We start from the raw sequence: 19,559 nt of genomic DNA on the forward strand, positions 1-19,559 counted from the left end.
GAGAGGATCTGAATTCCTGACGATCCCACGTTTCCGAACTTCTAGAAACTCCCGGCTCGTGGGGATCAAATTTAGATGTTGTCAGAAGGTATCGGGACTGCATTAAATTAGTACACCGCATAAATATTACTCCTGTGGGTCCAATATGTCATTGAAAGAGGTCCACTGCTCGCTAGTCGCTTCGGTTTTTTTTTTTTTTCCCTCTCTTTTCGCACTCCTTACCGTGGTCTGACGTGTCTTTCGTGGGTGCGAACGTGGAGCAATCTTATATATAATAAAATAGACATAGACCAGCATTTAATGTATGAACTTGTGACATAGAGAAATCTTCCGTGAAGTGTAATTTACTAATTCACAATCGTTTTAGAAAGCCGGTCCTTTTATTTAATTAATTCAGGAAACAAGTCTCTCTCTCTCTCTTGGACCATTGCGCTCCAATTTCGAAATACAAATACACGATTACTAGAGAGTAGAGAACTCCCCACACACACCATCAAATAAACACATTATTGAGAGACAAACCGAGAGGCATCTCTGCAAACTCCTCGCACCGCAATTTCCAATCGATTGCAAAGGAAATCAATGGAGGGTTTCAAAAAGGGGCCATGGTCAGAGGAGGAAGACGCGATACTACTTGATTGGGTGGCTGCACACGGACCCCACTATTGGAGCTGCATTCAATCCAAAGGCCTGCTCAAGCGCACTGGCAAGTCCTGTCGCCTCAGATGGGTCAACAAGCTTCGACCTGGTTTGAAGAAGTAAGTCAACTTAATTATATGCGTACACTGTTTTGCTTCTGTTTCATTGATGTTATTTTAGGGTATTCTTTGTTGCACCTCCTATAGTCGCGAATTTCTATAACAATAGTTTGCAAGTTTTGATTTGATGTGAGTCGACTCGCAGTTGCTCTTTTCACCACCCAAAGTTGCATTAATCATGTCATGTCAAGATCTAGTTACTAGTTTAGTTTTATATAATCTTCATGTGTTACTAGTTTTATATAACCTTCAACCAGAGAACTCTGATAATTTGGTAACTTTATTGATTCAGTTTGTAATATATCCTTGTGAACAACATATTTTACTTTGAATAATTTCTGACAAATATTTTTACAACCTTAAACAAAAGGGGCCCCAAATTTTCACCGGAGGAAGAAGAGAAGGTGGTACAACTTCAGGCCCGCTTCGGCAACAAGTGGGCCCGTATCGCAAAGTCCTTTCAGGGCCGCACTGACAATGACGTGAAGAACTTCTGGAGTACACGTAAGAAGAGACTTGCTCGCAGCCATCGGGGCCCACTTCCGTCCATATCCAAGAATGGAACTGGCGTGGATGGCCCAGAGCAGGCGGTCACCCCTAATGAGGTACCTATTTATGAGGTAAGCATTTTTATGTGCCTTATGTACTGTTTACCAGCAGTTGGTAGGAGTTATATGGGCAGACCAAGATTTTCGTCAGAGGGGTAAAAACTAAAAAATAATGAATGGGTTTAAATAGTTAATTGGGTTCAAATCCATTAGCTAATTACTCTAGATAAAAAACAATGCTCTTAATTCTAATTTTCAATGTTCTAACTTTTTAATTACCAATAAGAATTTAAGGAATTTATCCTAATTTTTGTCATAAATTTAACCCTAATTACAAATCAGAATTCACACTTGCCACTGGTACAGCTCAGGTAGTTTTACTGATCATGAGCATTCATTTTTTTACTGGGCTAAGCACTTGCGTAATAGATGCTAGCTAAGCATTTGCGTAATAGAATGAATTATCTTATTAAAGCGATTAACTGCAGTCTTACATTCGAAAAAGAATTAATACTTCACAACTTATTTCAATTTTGCATCTGTTATTTTTAAATAAATATAATAACATATATTGTTTATTGACGACAGACACCCACAAACGATCAACAACAAAGCGAGGCCATTGCATTCAACCATCAGGAAACCATCGACCTAGCTTATATTCATCAATGCTTCGCTGGCACATCAGCAACACCTGTTCTAACTGGGCCAACCAGTAAACCTCCCAACATAAAGACTGAATCCTCATTAGCACCTTTTGACAATGTAATGCCAATTCAGCAATGCCTGAATGGCGCATCAGTAACACCTGTTCTGACTTTACCTACCAGCAAACCTCCCAACACGAATAACGAACCCTCGTCATTACCTTTCGATAGTGTAATGCCACATCAGCAGTACCTCCACGCCACATCTACAACACCTGTTCTGACTCTACCCACCATCAAACCTCTCGACACAGTACCCTTATCAGCACCTTTCGATGATGTAATGCTACGTCAATTCCTGAACTGCACATCAGCAACACCTGTTCTGACTGTACCTACCCTGAATGTACCCAGCATAAAGAGTGGACCCTCATCAACACCATTCAATAACGTGACACCGCAAATCCAATCAATCCAATCTCCATTCTTTGATCGTCTTTCTGAAAATGAACTTGTTTACCATGAATCTGATCCTTGCTTATTAGGCTGTAGTAGGTCCTGCTGTGCGCCTCTAACTTTTGATGACCTCACGGCTGATGTGTTAAAGTCATTTTGAGTGGCCTCACCTCCCTTTCTTTTTTATTTTTGAGTTGTTAGAGTTTAGTTGTAATGTTTGGTCTTGCATTTTTAGTGTTACATGTTCCGAATTTGAGTGCAAGGCATGTGTCAGTGTCAGTTTTACAATGAAATTGTTAACTCAGCGGATGATGCAAATTTTCTATGCTATGTGATCATGTGTGTTTATTTTACCTAGACGTAAAGAACTACATTTTGAATGTTGATCTATCACAAATTTGTTATGCAGTCTTTAATCAAATTTCGATTTTGAATTTGATCTGATCATATCATTTTTATTCTCTACTTGTTTGTTGAATCTCGCATCCTGTATATGATTGTGTATATATCATTGCTATGTCTCGTAGTTATGGTAATTTGAGCATAATTCGGTAGTCCCGATTCATGCAAGCATGAACTTACACCAATAGTACACTTGCCAAGTCAAACACAGCCCCAGAAATAATTAAATAAAACTTATTTCCTTTTAGGCGTCCTTACTCGAATAACACACTTTGTTTGGATTCATGCAATTATCCGGACCGTTCGATATGCTTTAGCAGGGAACCCGTGCATTCTACCTCGGGCTGAATTGGCCCGAATTATGATCGGACGGTCTGGATCTTAACTCAAAATCTGAGCTACTTCAGAGGATCCGGACTTGCATGCCTTACTCAAGCTTTAGGTGTGCTACCACCAATAAACTTCTTGTTCAAAAGAAAGAAAAAAAAAAAAAAATTCTATAACATTCAGATTCTATTTACATCTGAGAGGAAAAATGTCCAAATTATAAGAATTTGGTTTAAACTCTTTTTAAGGAAATTTAAAATTTGGTTTGTTGAACGAAGTGATAAAATGGTAACTATTGACTAGCAGTGTTACAACTATCTACTAGTACAGAGCATGCAAATTTCTTAATGATATCCTTGGGCTTCTGGAGTTTGACCCAACCTCATCTCAAAAGGAGTTGACCTGATTTTCTCCTTTGACCCAACCTCATCTCATAGAAATCTCAGTTAATCACTTAATCCAGGTTACTGGCGCCACAAAGCGTTTGAATTATGCTTATCCAAAAGAATTGTGTTTTAGAATGCAGAATCCACGTCCATCTAAGTAAAAAGGGAACTTTTACTGTACGTTAAAATTCAAAGTCCCAACATCTCCATTCATTTTAAGAGCACAACATTTACTTCACCGCAAACAAAATGTAGAATTTCATTAAATCTTGCCAGCAGGTCAAAATAGTGAAAAAACAATACAATCAATTGCTAAATAAGAATGGCGATCTATCCCACAAATTGGCAATGTTACAAAGTTTTAAACTCAAGTTCTAAACATAAAACTTATTAACAAAAATGTTTGAGATTGTTTTCCAAATGGATGGCCTTCAAATTGAAAAAAAAATCTCAATACATTTATAAATACCACCAAACCCAATGTGTAAATTGAACTAGGTCTCACACAACCATCACCAATTTGGTGGTCTCTGCTAATGAAACACCACTGTCAGTGTAGAATCTGAATAACACAGTCCCCTTACATCAACAAGTAAACATCCATCTCAGTTTTCCTACAAGTCCTTGGAAAAGCATAGAAAATTTCAAAGGACGAAATGAGGGAAAAAAAAAAAAAATTACTCAGCTTATTACACTGTATCTTGGCCAGGGACAATATTGGCATCTCCATCCATTGTTTTCTCTGTAGCCTCTATATCCTTCTCAGGGGCAATTGGTTCAGCGGCTGATTTATCATCTCCACCGGTGACTGTATCTTCAGGTATCCCTTCACTACCCACTGCTACTTGTGAGGCGTCATTTTCAACCTCAGCCACATCAGCATTGTCGATTTTCATCCCCTCTTCACTATCCGCTGCTACTTGAGAGGCGTCATTTTTTACCCCAGCGACATCCTCATTTTCGACTTTCATCTCCTCTTCACTAACCGCTGCTACTTGAGAGGCGTCATTTTCATTGTCGACTTTCATCTCCTCTGCTGCTTCAGTGGGGCCAACTTCAGTACTCTCAGCGGCCACTTTTCTCTTGTGATCTTCCACAAAATTCTGGAGTCTCTCAGACTCAGCAAGGAGGTCACCGTACCGGTGCTGGAGCTGTGATTCGAGTGTTTTCTGCCTGTTGACTTCATCTAGAAGATTGTTTACTCTGTACGAGGCCGCAAGCTGCTCCTGTTTCTGAAGTTCCTTGAAGCAAGTAAGTTCAGTCGATAGGTTGTTTACTTGCTTGTAAGTAGCTTCTGTTTGCGACCATAACTTCCCTGCCCTTGCCTGCAATTTCCAATTTTCACAAGTCAATACATTTGTGTGGCATGTAGGGGTGTTTATTGGATCCGGTTTATTTGGTTTTCAACCGAACTGACAAATGTTGGATTAAATGGTTCGGTTTTTCAGTTTGAATGGTTTGGTTCAGTTTAATTTTTGAATTGCTTTGGTTTTTTTATATTTGGTTCGCTTTAATCTCTCTTATTTTTCGGTCCAACCAAACAAACCAAAATTTACTTGATATTTACTTGAATTATTTCGGTTTTATTGTTTGGTTCTGATTTAATCACTCTTATTTTGGTTCGACTGATTGAATCACTCTTATTTTTTCGGTTCAAGTCCCACTGCCACATTTTGCTCTAACAGATTATGTAACAGAATAGCATGAATAATTTCTGGGCATATTTTGGTTAAGGATCACAATCATTACTTGGCAACAGTAAACTAACAATGATCTGGGACCTAAGGCGTACTAGTTGGTACGAGGATGTGGCATGTGCTTGTATGTGTTGTACAAGTGCACATGCATGTGATCTTCGATAACGAAAACCACTGTCAATAATTGATAATAAATATTGAGACAAAGGATTAAAAATTCAAGTTAATAAATTTGTAGTACCTGGTACCCATGAGTGAGAACCTTAATCTTTTGTTCAAGCTTGGTTGCTTTCTTGGCCTCTTCATCCAAACGCCTCCTAACTATCTCAAATTCATTCTGGACAGCTGCAAGCTTTTCAGAGCTCGATGCGACACTAGCAAGACCATAGCTGCTTGTCCCTGGGAAGAAAATAAGGTCTTCCTGGCAGGCATCACGGGCCCGCACAAACTCCTCAAAGGGTTCATTCTCGTGTCCCATGGCTACACGGAGGAAATCGACCTCTTCCCTTATCATTGCATCCGCCTATAAGAGAAAACAAGGAACAAACTTTTATATAGAAAAGAGCACCTTTGCAGTTCAGCATATGTTGTTTGATTTCTAACATAAACATTTGTATTTTTTTTATTTAGTAAATGCTTGATCAATGATTAGTTACTGAGGAGACCATAAAGAATTAGACTTCCCGCTCTCAACCCCTCACAGTTTGGTTTAGTAACACATGAATTGCTCATATAGCAGGTATAATGGAGTTATAATAGAGAAAAAACAAACAGAAATCATGCTGCGGAATAGTTGTTCAAAGACATATGAGATGACTCTTTCAAAGCATAGAAATATCATCAAAAATAAAATTAAAATTATAATTAACCCTCAAAGCTTACTAGCCGGAACACCATTAGAAACTGCTAAGTAGCACATAACATGCCAATCCAACTATGAATAATTTTGGGTGGAGCATAAATAAATCAATTTTAAATTGTATCAATAAAGTTTTAAGTTACCAAACAAATTGCTATTCAGCACCATAAAACCCTACTGCACATACCTCTTTCAACTCATCCTCTTCAAAATCTTCAATTTCCGGTATAAAAACTCTCTCTTTCCGCTTTCCCTTCTTTTTCTCTTTTTCTTTATCCTCAAGCGGGTATTTTGCATTGTCATGCTCCAACAGAGCAAGCATTTCTCTGTTAATCAACTCATCAGCTTGCTCGAACAATGTTGGTGGCACGAAGGATCCCCTCCCCTCACCTCCTCGAGCAATCAATGCCCGGACAATCTCCAGTGCACCAGCTGGCGGTCTGGGGAGCTCTCTCTGTAACACCTTAGACCTTTTTCTTAATAACACCTCCTCTCTGGCTCTCTCCTCAGCTCTCTCTCTAGCCATTCTATCTGACATGTCCTCTTCTATCCTCTCCTCAGTCTCTGCCTCATCCTGTACCGGTTGCACCACAATCTGGTATTCATTCTTGGGCTGCGGTAAGGACATCAGACTCGACCTTAAGTTCTTCCTCAGTTCTTCCTGCCTTCTCTTCTCTGCCTTCGCATCTTCTGTCATCTCCATTTCTTCATTTATCCTCAGTTCATCTCGAAATGGAGTCCCTCTAGGGGTCGCACCAAGCAACTGCCCGTCACGTGCAGGTGTCATGCCGAGTCGGGGGGTGAGACCGGGTCCAGGAGTTCCACCAGGTGTTGCCATTGGATTTGGTGTCTGTATTTCCTTTTTCCTCGGCGTAACCCCTGAGAAATCAGATGGGTGAAGCTCAGGATTCTCGCCCCCCAAAAGCGGAGTCTGAGATTCCCTCAACCGAGCCAAATTCTCAGCCTCCATCATAATAGCATCCCCCTTCCCAGATGGGGTCCTCTGTGGGGTCCGCAAGGGAGTTGTCCCAAGCCTGGGTGTCTGGGCGTAATTAGCTAGGAGGGCCCGTGTGGCAGTCCCTCCACCTCCAGACATCTCCTCATTAGCCAGTGACGTTAGATCACTAGCATAGCCAATCCTTGCTATTTCCTCCAGCTCCTGATCAGAGATCTGAGGTGCGGGCAACATTAGCTTTGCTCGTTTCCTCACTGCCTCAGGATCATTCATTTTATTAGCTTGAATTATGGCTGTTGGTGCATCCTGCCTCTGAGCAATTTTGTTCTTAGCAATATCCTGTTTCCTCAGTTGTGCTTCTATATCCGCCCTTCTCTTTCCTTCCAGCTCTTCGATTGTGGTCGGGAAATTCATTGGCTCCGGCCCCTGATCCTCCCCTATCGTGTCATAAAACCCAGGTGGTGGGCGTTTTTCAAAGGGAATCTCAGCATTATAATCAATCCCTTTTCTCTTTCTTCTTCTCTTGTTAATATCAATGCCAGCTGCTTTCAACTCCCTTCGCTTTTGCAGAGATGCAAGCCTCCGAGCCTCTTCTAGCTGTTTCTCTCTAGCCTTTCTCTTTGCCTTTTTTCCGCGTGTATTTGCAAGGCGGGCCCGGGCCTCAGAGAGCATCTCCTTTTCATCCTCGTCCATGTCAACTGGATCAGGCCTAGCAGGCTTTGATTCCGGGTTCGGATCAATCTCGCCGGGTCGGAGCTTTCGGGGGTCGTCGCCCGCTTCATAGTTTTCGTCACGAGCACATGCCGCGTCGAGGAGTTTTTCGTATCTTTCCAGGCACTGGGATGGGGTGCGGCCCACAATAGGGGCAATGGTGCGCCACTGGGTGGGCATGAGTTTGGCAAGGTGGAGAAGCTTTTCGTCCTCTTCCCGTGTCCATTCAGTCTGACATGACAGACAAAAGTCAGTCTTTTCTGTAATACATAATTGAAGAAACCAGGTTGGTACAGCACAAGACATACCTAATCTAATGTTCTTTAAAAACTACTATGTTTCCTCAAGCCCTCTAAAGATTAGAGTACATTCTGGTACATGGGTCAGTTAGCAACTGCGCCAATCTATAGAATCACTTAACCATGACTAGAATTGCTGTTATGTTCAATTTAATGCGTGCGGCAAATACTTAGATAATCAAACCTGAACCAAAACTTAGGAACTTTCAACAAAACCACCACAAATTGAAAGAAAAAGAAGTAGCTAAAGACAGAAATCAAAGACAGTATACTCTTAAAAGGCCCCAATCAGCAATTTCTAAATGAGCTTCCAAAGTGCAGAGAAATAAGGGTGTCAATAAAAACCTTTTATCCATTTACAGTACCCATATGGCAAATAATTATTTTTGCTAGTTTAACAGGTAAAGGTATAAGTAAGACCTATTTATTACCCACAACCTATAGGATAATGAATAAATATAAAATAAAATTGTACATGACAATTTTTTATTCGTACATATACACATATAATATTTAATTATTTATTATGATGATGAGATTAATTCATACAGCATTTTATATAATTCTGTTTAGTATTTCATGACAAAATTGCCGGATAAGGGTAAGATATATTTCGGGTACGGATGCGAAAATGTGTCCATCCGACCCATACGGTACCCATTGACAGCACTACAGAGAAAGTACCTTTTTAATTGAGGGATCAAGCCACTCGTACCAGCGCGCCTTACACTGCTTGGCCGATTTTCTTACTAGAAGTGACGAGATACGGGCCCACTGATTCTTGCCGTACTTCATTACAGCCGCCTTCAGAATCTCGTCCTCCGTATTCTTCCATACGCCTCCTTTGATCATAATCCTCATCTTGGCGACTGTTTTTGAGACCCGTCACGAAGACTCTTCTTGTACTAGAAAAATGAAACGGAGGTAAGATGCAAACGGGGAGGGGAGCGAGGAGGTAAGAGCAGCGACAGTGATGCGGGAAGCTGAGTGGCGATGATGGGTTAGCCGCCGAAGGAAGGAGAAGAGGATCGCACGGGTTAGGGTTTGCTTTCGTCGGTCGGGTTTAGTGAGGGTCTGAGGGAAGAATGGGATCGGGATGGGTTAATTTTACTGGTTTACGGACTTTACATTACTAGACTCCGCATCCGTTGCCATTATTCAATTCAGATCCAGTGCAATATCTGATCGGGTAAAATGAGATCTAAGTCGTCCGTTTTAATCTCACACGCATCTCAAAGCAGAAGCCTTTAAGGGGGAATTTCATGTATACCCCTCAAAAACCTCGAAATTGTGTATTTACCCCTCTGAGAGTCATAATGTTATATTTACCCTTCTAAATTTTAAAAATTTACAAATTAATTCAATTTTATTGATTTTTCTATTGAAATTTAAAACTCTTTTTTTTTAATCTTTGCAAAAGTTGTAAAGTTGTGAGCAGGGTTCGAATTATCGGCCTTTGGGTAACTAAAGTCGTAGGACATTTTCTCCTAGCTGACTTTGCTACTGCTCATCTCCTATTAAGACTCATTTCAAATTTATAAAATAGTCATTTTATATTTTATTAAAAATAAAAATATATAGTATGTGCAAGAAAAATATTTTGTCATCTAACTAATCAATTTCCGAGGACAAATGATACATTTCTCTATTTATGACACATACAAGGTAAGAAAATAAATCATTTGCTCTCGAAATTGACAAATTAGAAGACTAAACATTTATATTTTAATGCCGCATGAGAGAGCTCTAGTTATATTCTCTTTTGCAAAAATATTGCTATCTTTTTGCTGACTGCGCTCAGCAGTTTTGACCTTTGTGTTGATTTTGTGATATATATGTTTTTTGTTATCGTTGTTAGTGTTTCTGTAAACTCTGTTTTGTTATCGCTGTTAGTTGCTTAGGTTAAAGGATCATATCAGCTTTTCTTAGTGATCTGCAAACTCTGTTTTGTTATATATTGTTTATGCAATGAAATGAGCTTAAAAACCTTATTTCCAAAAAAAAAAAAACATTTGTATTTTAATTTTTTTAAGAAAAAAATGTAATGGTATATATATGATTTGTACACTGAACATACTCTATCCAAATTTGTTTTCAATTGTTACCAATAGATTTGTGTCTATGGCTGATGCTTTTGTTAATTCTTATTTGCAACTTAGTTTTAGAAGACAATTAACTGGTATATATAAGACTAAATGGTTAGCTTTGCAAGATAGATTTTTTCACTTTACTCTATCTGACCAATTAGAAGATAGGATTATATGGAGATGGTCCACTGACGATAACTTTACTGTTCATTACTTTTATAAATGGTTAGAATATGGGGACATGCCTAATTTTGAATATAACACTACATGGAAATCTCATATTCCATTAAAATTTAAAATATTTTTATGACTTGTGCGAAAAGACAAGATTTTAACTAAGACTAACTTAGTAAATAAAAGTTGGCAAGGAGATACGAAATGTATGTTTTGTGATCAAATAGAGAGTACAGAGCATCTTTTTATTCAATGTTCTTTCATTAGCTTAATCTGGAACTGGATAGCAGATCATAATAACTTTAGTTATAAATGTTACACTTTGGAGGATTTATGGATGATTGATGATTCTATTCCTTTAAAAGATAGATTATTAATTGAATTATTACGATGTGCTGTTCTATGGACTATTTGATTAGAACGCAATAGATTATGTTTTAATGTTAGTTCTCCTTATTTTTATTAAGGTTATTGATACTAAGATTATAGTTTTAACTCAATTTTGGTGTAAATCCAGATGATGATTAATTTTCTAAATTAAATCTTATATTGCCTTTTGATGTTAAGAATCTTCCAGATTTCTTGCTGCTGGAAGAGGAAAGAAGCCCAGATACGACCCAAACTTTGGACCTCCTGGTGCAAGGTTTTGGGGATGGCAACCCCCCATATCCAATGTTTGGCGACGAGGAAGAAGATGAAGACTTATTAGATTTGTAGTACTTAGTTTTATGTATGTTATGATGTTTTTGTGTTTTCCTAGGATTGTTGCTTTCTTGTGTTGTGGGCATGGAAGAATGTTTTGGTTTTTTCTATTGTTTCTGCTTATGTTTTGAACAGTTATAAAGATTTGACATATTTGATTTTGATACCAAATTTAGGTACTAGGTCAAATATGCTATGGTTTTTTATTTCAATGAAATCGGTGGTAAAATACCACTATTTTTCAAAAAAAAAATGTAATGGATACTTCATAAATTTAAAATGAGTTTTAATAGAAAAGTTAATAAAGAAATTTAGAAGGATAAATAGTATATTATGAATTTTAGAAAAAAAATATATGTAATTTCTAGATTTTTGAAGAGTGTACGTGAAATTTTCCCTATTCTATTCTAAATAAGCTCCGAAATGTTTTTGCTTTGGTGTCCTGTCTCCGAAATATTATGAATTTATTATTGGGGTGACAGCAAAGTACCATCATTTATGTCGTCCTTTTGATTAAAAACGAAAGGCTTAGATGGCTTGTATCTTTGATTGTTTTATTGTTTACAAGATTTTTTTTTTAATCTGATTTAACGGGTTCCATTTTAATTTCTGATTATTTTAGATTACAAAGAGTGAGTGCATGGTACTATGCATAGCGTGAATTGTGAATTGATTTGTGCTATAGATCGATATATTCGTTTTTAAAGTTCAAACAGTTAATATGAACCGTTCAATGTAATCAATGTATAAAAATTGAGGTCGCCGTCGGAAAGGGTGGGGAAGGGAGAGGGGGTGGCGGAGGAGAAATACCTTTGACGGGTGTCTATAGAAATGTCGTCTCAATGAGAAACCGACTGTGATGTCAAATTTGAGTTTTGATCACCAGAGATCCAGTCATCAAGGCCGGAAATAAGCGGGAATTTTTTTTCTCCTGTTTAGGGAAGCACACTAGAGTGGGAAGAAGAAGGAAATAAAATATGACAAAATATAAAGGAGCTCCTTAAAGCATGCCTTTTCAGGAGTATTAGTGTCCGTAAACAGTGCCTAAGCATCATGTTTGGTTGTGGCCTAAAGGGTGGAATAAGGAGTTTATGCCTCGTTATTCCACCAAACGTGTCTTAATTGAGCTGGACTAAGATGGCATAAGCCGATCTTTAGGCCGGCCTAAATTAAACCACCTCACATGGTGGTTTAACTTTTATTCCACATCGTGGCCTAACTTGAATGATTATAATAATATTTTCTTTGTATATAATTAGTATATTATTATTAATAATAATTATTAGTATATAATTAAATAATTAATATGTTAATATATTAAATAATTATTATTATAATATTATATAATTAATATCCTTTTATTAATAATTATTATTAATAAATAATTATATAATTATTATGCTATATTGTTAATATATTAAATAATTATTATATAATATTGTAATATATTATAGTTATTATTAATATATTAATATTGTGTAATTACTATCTTATTAGTGATATATAACTATATAATTAATATGTTATATTGTTAATATATTAAATAATTATTATGATAATATTATAGTATTTTATAGTTATTATTAATATATTAATATTATATAATTAGTATCTTATTATTAATAATTATTATTAATATATGAGTAGAACCAGGGTGCTCTTAAGCTCACCAAAGTTTTGGTGAGCTTAACTCTAAAACTCATCAAATCAATTTCAAATGACGAATCCGAACCGTTGAAACCCGCCTACCTTACGTGTGATGCATCTACATGTGAAATTTTTAAACATTCAAATTAATTTAGTATAAAGTCAAGCGGTCAAAATTAGAAGGTTAATAAATTAATTTTAGTGCATTCATTTTTTGAACGTTTTTTGACCGCTTGACTTTATACTAAATTAATTCGAATGTTTAAAAATTTCACATGTAGATGCATCACACGTAAGGTAGGCGGGTTTCAATGGTTCGGATTCGTCATTTGAAATCGATTTAATGAGTTTTAGAGTTAAGCTCACCAAAACTTTGGTGAGCTTAAGAGCACCCTAGTTTTACTCTTAATATATAATTATATAATTAATATCCTATATTGTTAATATATTAAATAATTACTATAATAATATTAGGTATATTAATATTGTATAATTAATATTTTCTTATTCATAATAATAATTAATTTGTTATTATATAATTAATATGTTATATTGTTAATATATTAAATAATTATTATAATAATATTACAATATATTATAGTTATTATTAATATATTAATATTATATAATTAGTATCTTATTATTAATAATAATTATTAATTTATAATTATATAATTAATATTGTTAATATAGTAAATCATTATTATAATAATATTATAATATATTATAGTTGTTATTGATATATGAGGAGGGTTCAAATGCCTTCATGTTTTTGTGCCTCCATCATGCCTCCATCTCTCTCCATCATTTTCAAAGTTCAAATAGTCGATCCGAACCGCTCAACCTAACCTCCATACTAAAATATGTTTGGAGACCAAATTTTATATTTTTAGGAATTTGTTTACTATTTTTTTAGATAGGTACAAAAATATTGTTTTTAGATGGTTCAGATTTACTGATTTTGTACCTATCTAAAAAAATAGTAAAAAAATTCCTAAAAATATAAAATTTGGTCTCCAAACATATTTTAGTATGGAGGTTATGTTGAGCGGTTCGGATCGACTGTTTGAACTTTGAAAATGATGGAGAGGGATGGAGGCATGATGGAGGCACAAAAACATGGAGGCATTTGAACCCTCCTCTTGATATATTAATATTATATAATTAGTATCTTATTATTAATAATTACTATTAATATATAATTATATAATTAATATTTTATATTGTTAATATATTAAATAATTATTTTAATAAGATTATATAATTAGTATATTTTTATTAATAATTATTATTAATTTATAATTATATAATTAGTATTTTATTATTAATATATAATTAATATATTAAATAAATTTTATAATAATATATAATATCTTACCGTTATTATTAATATATTAATATTATATAATTAGTATCTTATTATAAATAATTAACCAATTTAGGCTTTCAAAACTTTAGTCCTCCACTAACTCTGACTAAACAAGAAATAGTTTTAAGCTATGATTTAACTTTAGGTCTCAATCAAATATGAAAAATTTAGACCGGCCTAAGTTGGAATAACCAATTTAAACATGCTTAGCTTTAGGCCACAACCAAACATAGAGAAAGAGCTTTAAAAGAGACCCATTTGTTAAGAAGGGGTCCGACTCGACTTAACAATTTCAGCTAAGGAAGCTCTTTAATCCACTCTAAGAAAACTTGACTTGACAATTTCGGCTGGATTAAGAGAGATTAAGGTTAAAGGAGGTCTAAGGAAATAGCACCGAACATGTACGTTGTTCTCAGTGATTCGCTGCACAGAAGAAAACACAAACTTAGCTAAAGAAATTGTAAAAAATTTCTCATGCCACTTTCCAGGAGTGGTTCGCATCCTCTGAGATATCTCATATTTTGCGTGACCTTTTGGAAAATCTGAACTGTTTAAATACGTTATGCACGAATCTTAAATCCCAAGTAATACTGGCCCTTTGCGCTGTTCCCGAATAAGCACCTGCCACGTCGGTCACGCAAAATTTGAGATATCTCAGAGGATTCGCACTCAGGGGAAACAAAAACAACCGCTAGATATGGCGAGGACAAGTATCCTCTCCAATATTGTAAAAGATTCCCTTCACTGTACGGTTTCAGATTAATTCTCACACGCTTTGAGATTCGGGCTAACGCATGGGCAGTATTATATTGCTTTGCAATTCGTGCCAAGTTAAAAAGAACGGTCCGGATCCAATATTTCTAAAAGATTCCCCATTACGGTACCGGGGAGACTCTGAATTCGATATGGCGAAGCACTCGCAAGACGCAGAGGAGGCCAATAACAGTCGGTCAGATACTCAGAGAGAAATCAGAAATTGAAAGATGGAGAAGAGAGAATTGGGAAAGACGGGATTAAAGGTGAGTGCTTTAGGCTTCGGCGCCTCTCCTCTCGGCAACGTGTTCGGTGACGTGCCTCTCTCTGACTCCATTGCTTCCGTTCGTCGAGCTCTCGACCTTGGGATCAACTTCTTTGACACCTCTCCGTTAGTACACCAGTAGCTCTGAATCTCTTTAGATTTCATCTGTTTAATAATGACAGAGTTCAATTGATTGGTAGTACTGTTTTTGTGCTTTTCGGTTCAATTTGGGTTTTGAGTTGCTCTGGTAAATAAAACTTAGACAGACCCGGGTCTTGGGTTAACTGATCCAGCACTGTTAATTTTACAAATGCTTTTGAATGATTTATTCTGTGTTTAAGTAGTGATGTAATTAATTTCATAAAGTACTTGAGCTATACCAAAAGCCAAAGGCAAATAGGAATCACCACTTGCTGGTATGAAAACCAGTTTCCAGATACAACTTTTAGACATGCTACCAGTGACAAGACTACAACTTCATCTTGTTAAAGAAAATATTATCTTTGATCTCACACAAAGTTAAGCACGGAAAAAAATTTCTGAATATCTTTTTTCCTATTGGGTTACCATTTGTAAGGTACTATGGAGGTACAGTCTCGGAGAAAGTATTAGGAGAGTGTTTTAAGGCAATTGGTGTACCACGAGATCAGATCATTGTCTCGACCAAGTGCGGTAGATACGTTGAGGGATTTGATTTTAGTGCTGAACGGGTTACCCGCTCTATTGATGAGAGCCTCACTAGGCTTGGGTTAGACTATGTTGACATCCTACAATGCCATGACATTGAGTTTGTATCACTTGATCAGGTAAAAATTATTATTTCTATACCAAGAATTTCTGCACCTATAAATCACTCTTTGCTTGGTAAGCGACCATCCAAGTGTTTTCAAAGTTTGGTGCATTACTTAAGCTGAGGCCTTTATGTACCAGTTAAGTTAGATTCCAATATGTCGATCTTCCTTCATGGTATGTCTAACTCTAGCAAATCCTGCACACTTTCTTTTCATAATTTTTTTAATTGGATATTTTTTAGATGAATATGATTTGATCTTTTTCAATTTTTTATCTTTTATAGATTGTGAATGAGACGATTCCAGCACTCCAAAAGATAAAAGAGACAGGAAAGGCTCGGTTCATCGGCATTACCGGACTCCCACTTGATGTCTACACTTATGTGCTGGACCGGGTCCCACCTGCTTCGGTAGATGTCATTCTTTCATATTGCCATTTTGGGATCAATGATTCAACTCTTGTGGATTTAATTCCCTATTTGAAAAGCAAAGGCGTGGGTGTGATTAGCGCCTCCCCTCTGGCCATGGGCCTTTTAACTGACAGTGGGCCACCAGCCTGGCACCCTGCATCTGATGAATTGAAGGTACATTGCGTATTTGTTTTCTTAATTACTAGATGTGCTGCCATGTACACTTAGTGCTTCTTAAGGGGTGATAGTGATACCGACTGTTTGGTATTCTAAAGAAGTGATCAAGTTTCTCTCTCTGTTATTTTTTTTGTTCTCTCTCCTTGCCTACGAGGTGTGCTTAAAATGGTTACTTTTGTTGTCGGATGCTATTTGTTAGATGATTTGTATTAGACTGAAGGCCCATAATTTGATGCAAGATTAAGAAATGTCTATTATTTTAATATAATAACGGTATAAAAACTTGTCCTATACTAAAATATGAACAACATTATTGTTCTAGTCTTTTGGGATAAAAATCATTAAACTTGTTAAGCAATTTCAAGATAATTTTTTTAGCAGTTCTAGGTGAATTTATAATGTCCATGATAGGCAACATTTTTCCTTTTTTTCTTTTTTCAGAGTGCATGTAAATTGGCTGCAGAACATTGCAGGAAGAAGGGCAAAAAAATTACAAAAATAGCCATGCAGTATAGCTTGTCAAACAAAGACATCACAACTGTGCTTGTTGGGATGAACTCTCCTACTCAGGTATTAGACAGTACTGTCAGGCACAAATTTTTTCTGGAATTGGCTAACACCATATATTTACATCCTTTAATAATGTAGTCAAGATGAGGCTATGGTACTATGCATAGCGCATATTGGTCCGTACTATGGATCAATATTTTTCATTTTCAAATCGATCTGAACCGTTTAACATGTTTACATTTTTTAGAGTTTTTTTTTACTAATTTTTAGATAGGTAGAAAATCACTTGATCTGAAGATTCTAGACCATTCAAAAGTAGTGATTTTCTAACTATCTAAAAAAATAGTAAAAAATTATCAAAAAATATAAAATTTGATCTACAAGTACACTTTCATATGAAAATCACATTGAACAGTTCAGATCAACTATTTGGACTTTGAAAACGAAAAGATTGATCCGTAGTACAGACCAATCTGTGCTATGCATAATATCATAGCCTCACTCCCTTTAATAATGTAATTAATACTAATAGTGAGATTTTAACAGGTTGAGGAGAATGTAGCAGCTATACTGGAGTTATCCAGCAATGGAATTGACAAAGAGCTACTTGATGAACTAGAGAACATTCTAGAGCCTGTTAAGAACAAGACCTGGCCCAGTGGCATTCAACAAAGCTAAGCCATGAATATTCAAGTTATTTGTGACAACAACAAAATTCAAATCACGCCAAGCAATAAAGATGTTTTGCGTCTACTTATTTTGATTTAATTTTGGGCCTTTTTTATGTTGTTTGTTGTTAGATCAACGGCCCTATTATTTAAAATCAGATGAAACAAGTTGAATTTTGTTGTTGTCAATTTCCTTGTGCAAAAGTGTAAAACACTGATGAATACAAATGTATGGTATTTGATAATATTAGGTTGTTGTTGTTGTTTTTTTGGAGTGTGGGGTATTATGTTATAAATGGGTCAAGATCTCTCACGTCATGGAGAAATTGACCATTTAAAATGATGACCTGTGACATGCATAATTTAGATTTGTGTTCATCAGTTGTCATTTTTTTTGTCCTAATTAAATGGCGTTTGAAGTTGAGCAATCGTTGTCATTTGTGCATTTTTTTTTTCTGGAACCGAGAATAACCTTTCAACTGAATTTGTATCCCATCAGGAGGTCGTTTCTTCAAATTTTCAAATTGCATTGATTTGGATACATTCCAATGATAGGAGAAGGAGAACATGCAAGGGGTCATGGCCTCATGGGTCTTGCACTGAGAGAAACTAAACATGGCACTTTGTAGCTAAAGCCCGTGTGAGCAGGGACGAATCTAGGATTTTCATGAATCATGAGGGAGGTAAAAAAAAAAAAAAAGTTTTAAATAGCTAATCGGATTTAACTCATTAACTAATTAGGTACTCAATAAAAATAATGTTTTAACTTATATTTTCTAATACTCTTACTTGTAATTTATGATTCTCTAATCTATAATTCTAATTACCAATCATAATTCAAGAAATTTATTTTAATTTTAACTCTAAATTTATCCCGAATTGCAAATCAAACATTTAGAGGGGAGCAAAAACAAATTCAAGGAGGCAAAATCGATCGAAACATTCCGATTTCCACTAAAATTCAAAATCCAAAGAAAGCAGTTGCCCTCTGAAACTATGTGGGTCCGCCCCTGCCTGAGAGGATCTAATTTCAGAACTTGTTGGGACAGTTGAATTGTTTGAGGCTTTGATCAGGAAAGGCAGCTGGAAAACTATTATAATATTTTTTGTATCCATCTTCTTCTCTTTTTTCTTCTAAATGCAATTTAGATAAGATGCGGGCCTAGTAATTACCATTATAATTGTTCTACATGCATCTTATAATATAAATTTGGAATTAATGTATTGTATACTTGCTATTGCGAACTTCTATACTTATTTTCTAGACCACTCTATAATATGTAATTTACTATTAAATGCATAGTGCTTGATTATTAGAAAATTTAGATTTTAATATGTAATACACACATTTTTTTTTTTGAAATATTAATAAAAAACAATGCAATTGGGTTTGATCCTATGTGAATATAGCAATGTGCGTCAATATGTTTGAATATGTTTGGAAACAAAAAGCAATATATTGATGGGCACATGTTAGTAGCGAAAGAAATAATACAAATGAACAAATAACGATGATTACAAGGAGATAAAACTAAAAAATACAAAAACAAATATATATATACTTTTAAATTTATAACACTGTGCGTTTTCTAACGTGCATGTTAAATTTTGCAATCATATATAAAAATATTCTCATCAATCAGCATCAAAATGGAGAACAGAGGCGGAGCTAATGCTGTCCACTTCTGAATTTGAATATTTTTCTTAATCCATATTACTATATATTTAATTATTGTCCTACTCTTATTTATTTTCAGTTTCTTAATCCAACAACAACCCATATTTTTATTCTCATTTAGAAAGTATGTGTACAATTTTTATATGGACAAAAACTTGTTACAACTTTTAATTTAGGCTCCGACGTTGATGGAGAGAGCAATGATATTAAATAAAATATCCAAGTTGCAACTTTGAATGCATGGGCATTGAGTTTGGATCTGTGGGACAATGGAAGTGTATAT

General features: G+C 35.7%; 3 protein-coding genes across 4 annotated transcripts; 2 read left to right on the forward strand and 1 right to left on the reverse strand.

Moving 5' to 3' along the window:
* Positions 1–522: 522 nt before the first annotated feature.
* On the forward strand, positions 523–2,584 carry LOC144558577 (uncharacterized). Of its 2 annotated transcripts, none has more exons than XM_078307421.1 (3): positions 523–758; positions 1,129–1,378; positions 1,895–2,584. In XM_078307421.1, the coding sequence occupies exons 1-3, from the start codon at positions 583–585 to the stop codon at positions 2,567–2,569; spliced, it is 1,101 nt and encodes a 366-aa protein (XP_078163547.1). In that variant the 5' UTR covers positions 523–582; the 3' UTR covers positions 2,570–2,584. The 2 variants fall into 2 exon arrangements, with proteins under 2 accessions (XP_078163547.1, XP_078163548.1); XM_078307422.1 differs by having other exon boundaries at positions 1,129–1,363; positions 1,895–2,578.
* Positions 2,585–3,926: 1,342 nt separating this feature from the next.
* On the reverse strand, positions 3,927–9,143 carry CDC5 (cell division cycle 5). The gene is made up of 4 exons (XM_078306585.1): positions 8,730–9,143; positions 6,268–7,977; positions 5,463–5,744; positions 3,927–4,849 (listed from the first exon to the last, which is right to left on the reverse strand). Exons 1-4 carry the CDS (start codon positions 8,904–8,906, stop codon positions 4,214–4,216), a joined length of 2,805 nt encoding a protein of 934 aa, XP_078162711.1. The 5' UTR covers positions 8,907–9,143; the 3' UTR covers positions 3,927–4,213.
* A 5,793-nt stretch (positions 9,144–14,936) lies between these two features.
* Positions 14,937–17,976, forward strand: LOC144558114 (NAD(P)-linked oxidoreductase superfamily protein). The gene is made up of 5 exons (XM_078306844.1): positions 14,937–15,168; positions 15,620–15,848; positions 16,118–16,417; positions 16,862–16,990; positions 17,477–17,976. Exons 1-5 carry the CDS (start codon positions 15,008–15,010, stop codon positions 17,606–17,608), a joined length of 951 nt encoding a protein of 316 aa, XP_078162970.1. The 5' UTR covers positions 14,937–15,007; the 3' UTR covers positions 17,609–17,976.
* Positions 17,977–19,559: the final 1,583 nt, after the last annotated feature.

The sequence above is a fragment of the Carex rostrata genome, chromosome 8 (assembly GCF_964058835.1).
Source record: "Carex rostrata chromosome 8, lpCarRost1.2, whole genome shotgun sequence".
Lineage (NCBI taxonomy): Eukaryota > Viridiplantae > Streptophyta > Magnoliopsida > Poales > Cyperaceae > Carex > Carex rostrata.

Bases quoted from the DNA above. Each gene is read 5' to 3' on its own strand.
- LOC144558577 (XM_078307421.1), top strand. From the start codon at position 583: ATGGAGGGTTTCAAAAAGGGGCCATGGTCAGAGGAGGAAGACGCGATA. The intron at 759-1,128 runs GTAAGTCAACTT...CTTAAACAAAAG, and splicing joins CTTCGACCTGGTTTGAAGAA to GGGCCCCAAATTTTCACCGG. The intron at 1,379-1,894 runs GTAAGCATTTTT...TATTGACGACAG, and splicing joins ATGAGGTACCTATTTATGAG to ACACCCACAAACGATCAACA.
- LOC144558114 (XM_078306844.1), top strand. From the start codon at position 15,008: ATGGAGAAGAGAGAATTGGGAAAGACGGGATTAAAGGTGAGTGCTTTA. The intron at 15,169-15,619 runs GTTAGTACACCA...ACCATTTGTAAG, and splicing joins AACTTCTTTGACACCTCTCC to GTACTATGGAGGTACAGTCT. The intron at 16,991-17,476 runs GTATTAGACAGT...AGATTTTAACAG, and splicing joins GGATGAACTCTCCTACTCAG to GTTGAGGAGAATGTAGCAGC.
- CDC5 (XM_078306585.1), bottom strand. From the start codon at position 8,906: ATGAGGATTATGATCAAAGGAGGCGTATGGAAGAATACGGAGGACGAG. The intron at 5,745-6,267 runs GTATGTGCAGTA...TTTCTCTTATAG, and splicing joins AAGAGGATGAGTTGAAAGAG to GCGGATGCAATGATAAGGGA. The intron at 4,850-5,462 runs GTACTACAAATT...TGGAAATTGCAG, and splicing joins TTCTCACTCATGGGTACCAG to GCAAGGGCAGGGAAGTTATG.